This window comes from Carassius gibelio, chromosome A17, assembly GCF_023724105.1.
Source record: "Carassius gibelio isolate Cgi1373 ecotype wild population from Czech Republic chromosome A17, carGib1.2-hapl.c, whole genome shotgun sequence".
Taxonomy (NCBI): Eukaryota; Metazoa; Chordata; class Actinopteri; order Cypriniformes; family Cyprinidae; genus Carassius; species Carassius gibelio.
In genome coordinates, this window is record NC_068387.1 from 10,578,105 (window position 1) to 10,587,660 (window position 9,556).

Here is a 9,556-nt window from a genome sequence, read left to right on the forward strand (position 1 = left end):
GTGTCATGTTTTGTGTTTGTATTTGTACTCTCGTAGTCTCCATGTGCTCGTTTGGTTAATTGTTGTCACCTGTATGTTGATTGTCTCGCTCCAGCTGAGCCTCATCTCCACTCTGCTATAAACACTCACCTCTCTCTCTGTCTGCCGTCAGATCCTCTCTCATGTTTCCGTGTCCTAGTTGGATTTCCGTCTTCCGTGTTCGTGTGCTGGATTGGGTTCGTGTTGTCGTCCTCGTGTCAGTGTTCCGGTCTGTTCCTGGTTTCAACCATTGACCACCTTCACCTGCACCATCGACTTCACCATCCAGCTCTTCTCACGCCACCGTAGACCTTCCTTGCCATTGCCAACATTCTGGACTCTCTTTCTAATAAACATCTTCTGATTGCCTGCAATTGCTTCCTCCTCTTTTACCTGTCGTTACAAAAGATGTATCTCAGTGTTTGTGTGCTTTCATGCAAGTGTAGCTGATTCCAGTGTCCATTTAAGACGTGATCTGTTTGTACATCTGTGCAAGGAGCAAGTTGTCATTTTGTGTGGAGGACACCACTGACTACTGCATCTCATGTTTAAATCAGGGACAGTAACATGCATGACTCATAAACCAAATAATAAAATATAAGGTTCCTTTTGTAGCGTGACAAAAAGATGCGTCCTATAATAATCATGTATATTTTAATAATAAAATCTCTACCATATTTTAAAGGAATTATATAGAAATAGAAATTTGCTGAAAACTTACCCATCCTCAAGCCATCCAAGAAGTATTTGAGTTTGTTTTATTATCAGAACAGATTTGGAGAATGTAGCATTACATCATTAGCTCTGCAGTGGATCATTTGCAGTGAATGGGTGCCATCAGAATGAGAGTCCAAACAGATAAGGGGGAAGTCGTGGCCTAATGGTTAGAGGGTTGGACTCCCAATCGAAGGGTTGTGAGTTCTAGTCTTGGGCCGGACGGAGTTGTGGGTGGGGGGAGTGCATGTACAGTTCTCTCTCCACCTTCAATACCACGACTTAGGTGCCCTTGAGCAAGGCATCGAACCCCCAACTGCTCCCCGGGCGCCGCAGCATAAATGGCTGCCCACTGCTCCGGGTGTGTGCTCACAGTGTGTGTGTGTTCACTGCTCTGTGTGTGTGTGTGTGTGTGTGTGTGTGTGTGTGTGTGTGTGTGTGTGTGTGTGTGTGTGTGTGTGCGCATTTTGGATGCAGAGCACAAATTATGAGTATGGTTCACCATACTTGGCTGAATGTCACTTAACTTTCACTTTCATAATGAAAACATCACATCCTCAAGTTCATCAGTTAACATCCCAGTTAACGCTGTGTGTTTGTAAGAAAGAAATCCATCATTAAGGCATTTTAACTTAAGTTTAGAACTTTTTAGAACAGTTCGCTCAGATTACTTTTTTTTTTCACTGAAAGCACTGTTGTGGGTAATTTAGCAGGTGTTTTAACGCTCATTGTGACGGCACCCATTCACTGCAGAGAAACCATTAGTGAGCAAGTGATGTAATGCAAAAATTCTCCAAATCAGTGCCAATGAAGAAACAAACTATTGTACATATTGAATGGCCTGAGAGTGAACTATTTAAAATGTGAATCAAACAGTATGTAAAACAGAAAAATGAGAAATGCTTGTTTGAAAATCGAATCAATATTTTCAATAAATAAACATTATATATATTTCATTTATATACATTTTACAATGCCACCATTTTTCCCACTGTTGAACATGTATATCTGCAAGGGTTGGCAAAAGTGTGTGATAGTTTTGTTAAAAAACACACATACACACACACAAACGTTTGTTTTTGTGAAAAGTGGGGACATCCCATAGGCGTAATGGTTTTTATACTGTACAAACTTTATATTCTTTTTGAAATACCCTGATATTTCAAGGCTTTCCAGGACTGTGGGGACATGACTTTTTTCTTTTGAGTTTGAGAATTTCCCTGTTGTTGTGTTTTTCTAGGTGTAAAAATATCAATTTTACAATTCACCCATGTTTCAATGTGTTCCACTCCCAAGACGCAAATCCTGAATTTACATGTATGCATTCGATTATAAATAAAACAAATATATACATATATAAAATATTTATAATATTAATATTAGTTACAAATACAATTTTGAATTTAATTTCCATACCTGTCTTCAGCTCAGAAGTTTGGTATCCTTGAGAACTGTTGCGTTGATCATGAGACTGTCTGCTTCTTCATCTGCCTTTGGTTTTTCAAACTTTCTGCGATTTGTCTTGTGAAGATGAGACTGACCAAACTTGAGACTTTGCACCCGGACCGCCGAACTTGTCCACAGGGTCTGTGTGGGAACACGCTGTCCCACGCGTCCCCATTGGCCGGATATCACTCCAAGGTGTGCACAGATTAATTACACACTGGTAATAAAGAAAGATTATCATAACCTAACCCTACACAATAGGGAGTCACATTAGTATTATAATCAAGCCTGAAAGTGCAGTATTGTCCAGTAATTTTAGCCTAATCATGTTCTCTTCGAAGTAACTACACTGTAATAAAAGAAAAGTTGACTTAACTTAAAATTACAAGGTAATTTGCTGCACAGCTTTTTTGAGTTTACTCAACTTTTAAACAAATTAGTTTACTTAACTTAATTCACTGAGTAAGGTCACATGTCTCCCAACTTAAGATCTTTTGTTCGGCTGATTGAGTTTTTATAGTTAAAAAAACGTTTATGTAATTTCAACTTTTAATGTTATTTTCACTTGACTTAATAAAGTAATAAAGTATGTTTCAGTTGACTTAAAATGTGTTTTTAAACCGCATCACAAGGTTAAAAAAAACTACTACATGCTTGATATTTTGGTCCAGGTTTTATTTCAAACCAGCAGCAACACATAACTTTAGCCATACTCATTCTTCAAAAAAGTAATTAAATGAGTAGGCAGAAAAGAAAAAAAACATTCAAAGTGCTATCTCATTAAACCAGTCCTAAATACTTTAAATGTTCTATGTTTAACATTTTAAATTGTTAACACAAAACATGTTACAAAACGAGCAATATAAGTGCAAGTTAAAGGAGTACGCTGACTTTTTGGGGCTTTAGCTTATTCACCGTTTCCACCACAATTAGGGTGAGGCTCCTTTGTCTGTTCGGTGTTGGCGCGCTTCATTGCACATTCGCCAATTTCATGGTCATTACAGTGTGCACGCTCCAACCTCCAACCCAACTTGAATGCTTGCTAACTTGAATTTACTAATTGAATTTACAATCATTTCTAGGTTGGTCCAGCTAATGTTGAACCAACGTCTTTTCACTAGTTATGCCAATATTTTTGCATTTAATTGTCCAGTTAACTAAAATGTAATCATTAGTCTAACTTTTTGTGAGTTTAATTTTTTAGGCTATACTTTATTTGTGGACCTAAAATGCTGTGAAACCCAAATAGGTAAGATAGATGGATAGATAGATAGATATGCAATGATGATGATACAAGCATTATCATATTGCATTTTGTGACTGTATATTGTAAAGGCCCTATCTGTAGGTGTAATTAAATTATGTATATATGCTAATATTCCACCTTCTTTTATATTTAAGCCATCAGCAGAATTTAACAGGTCATTATATAAAGGCAATGGTTATTAACATCAGGGTATAAACATTATAACATTATTAGGCTATAAAAAATTATTAGTAGGCTAGGCTACATATAAAGATGGGGACTGTCTGTCTATCTATCTACCTATCTATACATAGCCTACACTATATATACAGTACTATCAAATAATATATACTATATAATATAATATAATATAGTACTATTAAATAATATAGAATACAAAATTTCATTTAGCTACAAATATGCTATATGACAAGGTTTGTATCATTATCTTTGTGTGCTTTTGCGTTATACACACACACACAAATATACATAGCCTACTTGTATGTGTGTGTCTGTGAGAAACATGGTAAAATAATCAAAAAGAACAACAACTGATTAGGACTACTATTCTTTAATTTTTTTTTACTTACTATTATTACTAATATTTTTATTTAATGCTGTTTTTATTAATATATTTATTTTGGTATTACAGCATCATCATATTTATATTTATGGTATCGTTTCCCCAGCAAGTGTATTAATCTTTATAAATTATGTTTTTTTATGTAAACAAACATGAGGGTTAGTCACATGACCTAATTTTTGACCACAATAAACTGATTTAGCCATATACCAGGTGTGTGCTCTCTATTACTTTTATCTTAACTTAATCAGCAGTAATATCATTGAATCATACACACCGAGTGCGTCAGCACCCCACGCATAGAAAACCTGCCAGTCCACCTATCAGCAGCAGGCCGCCTGTGAGCGCGCGCTATTGTCTGAGGAGGAGCAGGGCGTGTGCCGCTGGAGCAGAAGATGCGAGAGAATCGCTGCGTGGAGCGCAATATGATGACGGCGTTGGATCAAGATGTTATGCCCTTCTGTTTTCATACGATGGAAATATATATGCCGGATTCAAATGCGTATGTGTAGGCTGCATGTGAATGTGCGTATTTAATTTCATCCTTCCTCGCATTCATAGCATAGCGGAATATTAAAGACGTTAAGGCTTTTTCATAAAAATGATGAAGAGAAATAGCTTATTGCGACCGCGATCCATGTCAATTGGCAAGAAATCAGAGGCGGTGAAGGTGGTGGTGCGTTGCCGCCCTTTAAACAAGAAAGAAGAGGCAACGAATCAAGAAAGAATTGTTGAAGTAGATGTCAGACTGGGACAGGTGAGTGTGCGTAATCCCAAATCATCCGGAGGCCTCTTAAAATCATTCACGTTTGACGCGGTCTATGACATGAGTTCGCAACAGAAGGAGCTTTATGACTATGCATGCAAACCTCTTATTGACTCTGTTTTGCTCGGGTTCAACGGAACTATATTTGCTTATGGGCAAACTGGGACTGGCAAAACATATACAATGGAAGGTGTGCCCACAGACCCCGAGAGGAGGGGAGTCATCCCAAATTCATTTCAGCACATTTTCACTCACATATCCAGGTCTCAGAACCAACAGTATCTCGTGAGGGTGTCGTACATTGAAATATATCAAGAAGAGATACGAGACCTTCTCTGCAAGGACAACAATAAAAAACTGGAGCTGAAGGAAAATCCCGAGTTGGGTGTCTATGTCAGTGGTCTCTCATCTGTGGTGACGAAGAACATAAAAGAGATTGAGCATGTCATGAACTTGGGGAACCAGTCGAGATCTGTCGGATTCACCAAAATGAATGAGCGTAGCTCGAGATCTCATGCGATATTTGTCATTACTATTGAATGCAGCGAAATGGGAATCGATGGTGAGGACCACATTCGTGTTGGAAAGTTAAACATGGTGGATCTGGCCGGCAGTGAGCGGCAAAGCAAAACTGGCGTCCAGGGTCAGAGGTTTAAAGAGGCTACGAAGATAAACTTGTCTCTTTCCGCTCTTGGAAATGTTATCTCGGCTTTAGTAGATGGGAAGAGTACCCATGTTCCCTATCGGGATTCCAAACTCACCCGGCTGTTACAGGACTCCCTCGGAGGAAACTCTAAAACTGTTATGGTGGCCACCATTGGACCCGCTGCGTGCCACTACGATGAGACGCTCACCACACTGAGATACAGCAACAGAGCGAAGAACATCAGGAACAAGCCAAAGATCAACGAGGACCCCAAAGACGCCCTGCTTCGTGAGTTCCAAGAGGAAATAGCCCGCTTGAAGGCACAGCTCGAGGAACGAGGGATGCTGGCAAAAGAAAGGAGGAGACGGAGTAGAAACAGCATGAGGTTGAAGAGGAGTATGAGCAGCGGTGAGGTGGAAACTCGGAGAGATGGAGAGGTGGGGGTTGTTGAGGCCGTTCAGGAGGAGAGTGTGGAGGAATATTGGTGGAAGCAGCAGATGGCCAAGACCTCTGCCAATTACAAGCCTGATATTAGCAGGAAACTTGGCAACGTAGATGAGAAAGGGAAGACTGTGGATGAGTTGCTGAAGGAGCAACAAGCAATGGAAATTATGATAGAAAAATACAAGGTTGGTTCCTCCCACAGTCTTTTTCGTAATGCATATTATTCACTATATCACTCATAAATCACATCTTATACTTTTTTTGTAGGCCATGGAAAGTAAGCTTCTCGTTGGAGGGAAAAACATTATTGACCACACCAATGAGCAGCAGAAAATGCTGGAACTGAAGAGACAGGAGATTGCTGAGCAGGTGACTGTAGTACAAAAGTAGCCAAATGCATAGTAATTATAATATATAGCAACATTACAACAACACTTTAAAAATCAAAATCTCATATGTGTGTGTATGATTAAACCTTCTAGGATAGAATGGAACGAGAGATGCAGCAGCTGATGTTTGAACAAGATGAAGAGACGATTGAACTGATAGAGACGTTCACCACTTTACAGCAAGAGGTGGAATTTAAGACCAAGAAACTTAAAAAGGTACATAAGATCACACACACACACACACACACACACACACACTAAATCTACCCCCCCCTCACAAGAAACTTTCTGCTATTTGAAAATATCCCCACAAGGTCAAAATTGACTGGTATTATTATACAGAACCCACTAAGGGATCCAAGGCCACAGTAAGTCTTAAAAGTATTTAAATGTAGTATTTAAATGTTAGTTTAAATGTAGTTTAAATGTACAAATGTGGGGTTCTTTGAATATTGTCTAGACAAAGAAGGTCCTTGAGTCAAAAAGGTTGAGATTTAAACTGTATATTTGACATTTCCTACACTGTGCTAGTGTCTATTATATTACTCTGCAGTTACTTTTCTCCCACATTATTGAATGATTTTGATGTAAATCAATATTTTATTGGCCAGGTGTTTATTTATTTGGTAAACTTTCAGAAATCATATAATATACAACTGGCAAGATAAAGCAAGGTCCTGATACCTGGTCTATTTTGTGATAATATCTAGCTCATTGTACATTATCCCAGTTCAGATTTACTCATGATCATGGTTTACTGTAGCTTTCATGGATCTTTATCAGGAATTACATGTTTTCTTGCTTTTTCAATCAGTTCAATAATTTTAATCATCAAAATCAATCATTCAATCAATGCTTTTTCAAGGCCAGTGTTCATTGGAGTGTATTGTTTTTATGTACTTTTATGTATGATGTTCGTAACATGGGTATTTGATGCTCATGAGGAAAGCACAACTAACCCGGTTTAATACAGCAGACTTACAGTTGTGTTTAGTCTTATTTTCACCTCTGTCAACACTGCATTGGCTGTTCATCTCAGTTTTACAGTAAGCTGCAGCTGGTGAGGTCTGAGATTGGAGATGTCATCAATGAACATGTCACAATGAGGCAGGAACTGGAGCAGACGATGAATGAGCTGACAAGAGAGATGAAATTCAAGTATGTTCCGCCTTTCCTCGCAGTTTTTATTCTGAAATACGCTAAAAAAAAGACAATACTCCTGTACATGCCCATGATGGTTTTGTCACTTGTCCCTTTGTATTTTTACCAGAAACCTGATCATTGAGAACTTCATTCCTCCAGAGGAAAAGAATAAGATCATAAATCGTCTCCACTTTGACAGCGAGGAAGACCAGTGGAAAGTCTTACCTCTTCTCCCTTCAGAAAAGTATGTAAAAGAACAGGCTCTGTTCCAAACTTTATAGGACCAAGAGGATGATGCTCTTATCTGATGATATGGTATTTTTTCCTAATTTCTCAGTAACTCCCCTCTCGTCCGACGAAGGCCAAATTCTGTAATAGGATGCAAGAGACCAGTTAGTCAGCATGTTCAAGCCGCTGTGGCAACCGGGTCTCCTTCTAGATACAGGGTTGGTATTGTTAAATCATTATTGATTAAAACATTAAAAATATTACTGTTTTTTTAACATTTTCAATGAATTTAGCAACAACAAAAAATACTTTACCATTATCAAAAGTCAGTTTTTTTTTTTACTGTGGTCTGTATATTCTTTTGAAGTTTAAAAAAATATTTTGTTATCCCAGGCTGAGAACATTATGCTTCTGGAACTGGACATTTCTCCACCCACCATGGTGCCCTTGGATCTTCAGAGGTCAGATATAAGGACCCAGGACTTGATACATGACTTTGTCCTTTATAGAAAGAGGACGACCGCATCCCGGGTCATGAAAGCCAGATCCTGGTTAGCATCCTGCACATCATCCATTTTTCATCTGCTACCCAGAAATGTCCACATTTAAACCTTGCTCTTTTCTTCCTCCTCAAGGTACCAAGGACCAGGTCAATCTGCTTCTTCATCAGCCAGCTCTATGGCCTCTGGGTCCCAGTGCCTATCCTCGGCAATGGGGGCTTGTGCGGCAGCCTTCCAGCCATGAGCCTGTACAGTGTGTTACGCCTGCAAGCATAGAAAGCACTTAATTATTCTTTGCACTATTTTCATAAGCTTTAAACAATGCCATTTGTCTTTTTCATCATTTTGACTCTTTAGCATCCAAGCTTAGTCATTTTAAGCACAATTGTCTCATGTATACTTGAAAAAGCTAGTGTATTCTGTTTAAGCTTGTGATGTCATTCTTGGACAGCCACGCAAACAATAAATGGATCATAAGGAAACAATCTCTCAATATTTACCACATAACGAGTTTAGATTACGTGTAGCTGAGGTTTATTCACATGAAGGCTTGTAGAAATAAGTAGAAATGTTGTTCCTGTGGCTCAGCGTTAGAGTATTGCATTAGCAGTGTAAAAGGTTGTGGGTTTGATTCCCAGGGAACACACAAACTCGTAAAAAAAAATGTATAGCCTGAATGCACTGTAAGTCACTTTGGATAAAATTGCCTGCTAAATGTAAGAAATACAATCCTGAATGGTGAAATTTGAATGTCAAACCTTGACTTCATTGAAACAGCCACTTTAGTTTCAGAGATTTGGGAGGTTGATCACAAGTTTAGATTAGGCCAAGGGGCAAGCATTCATTTCGTGCACATACATATACTAATATATTATAAGGTAAAGATGAAATCAAAACTGTCCTTATTTATTTTCCTGATGCATGTTATGCAACACAAAATAGTTCAGCTGTGTCATCTTTAAAAATCCAGAATAATAACTTTATAATAAATAATTGATGCCACTTAGGCTGCTTGGGCTATTGTTATATTAACTAGGTAGCTACTACTGAACTGTTTTTAGCAAGCATGTATATTCCACTGGTATGTAACTTTTTACAATCAAATTGATTCCTGGTGGATGAAATCAACATCTTCCCTTTATTGTGCTCACTGAATATCCTGTGGATACCCTTCATGCAGAAAAATGTCACATAACCAATTTCACATTCCATACGCAACTCATGACAACCTTAAAGCACACTTCCTATACACCATCTCAAGTACTATATTTTTATAATTTAAAAAGTGACACTGCATCACATGGTCATGTGGTGTCAAACTGCACCACCCTTACGAAAGGAAAATATATTTACCAATATATTTCTTAAAATATATTGTGATATATTGTAATATATTATTTTCCCTTTTTATTTTCTAACATTTTATATATTTG

The 9,556-nt window shown here is 38.1% G+C and overlaps 1 protein-coding gene across 1 annotated transcript; it reads left to right on the plus strand.

Moving 5' to 3' along the window:
• Window positions 1-4,353: 4,353 nt before the first annotated feature.
• LOC128031502 (kinesin-like protein KIF3B) lies at window positions 4,354-8,867 on the plus strand. Its single transcript, XM_052619799.1, has 8 exons — window positions 4,354-6,048; window positions 6,131-6,232; window positions 6,346-6,468; window positions 7,292-7,410; window positions 7,523-7,639; window positions 7,733-7,841; window positions 8,017-8,174; window positions 8,259-8,867. The coding sequence occupies exons 1-8, from the start codon at window positions 4,609-4,611 to the stop codon at window positions 8,365-8,367; spliced, it is 2,277 nt and encodes a 758-aa protein (XP_052475759.1). The 5' UTR covers window positions 4,354-4,608; the 3' UTR covers window positions 8,368-8,867.
• The last annotated feature ends 689 nt before the right edge of the window (window positions 8,868-9,556 follow it).

Coding starts and splice junctions, on each gene's coding strand:
- LOC128031502 (XM_052619799.1), top strand. CDS start 4,609: ATGATGAAGAGAAATAGCTTATTGCGACCGCGATCCATGTCAATTGGC. Junction 6,469..7,291: donor AGACCAAGAAACTTAAAAAG/GTACATAAGATC, acceptor TGTTCATCTCAG/TTTTACAGTAAGCTGCAGCT. Junction 7,640..7,732: donor CCTCTTCTCCCTTCAGAAAA/GTATGTAAAAGA, acceptor CTAATTTCTCAG/TAACTCCCCTCTCGTCCGAC.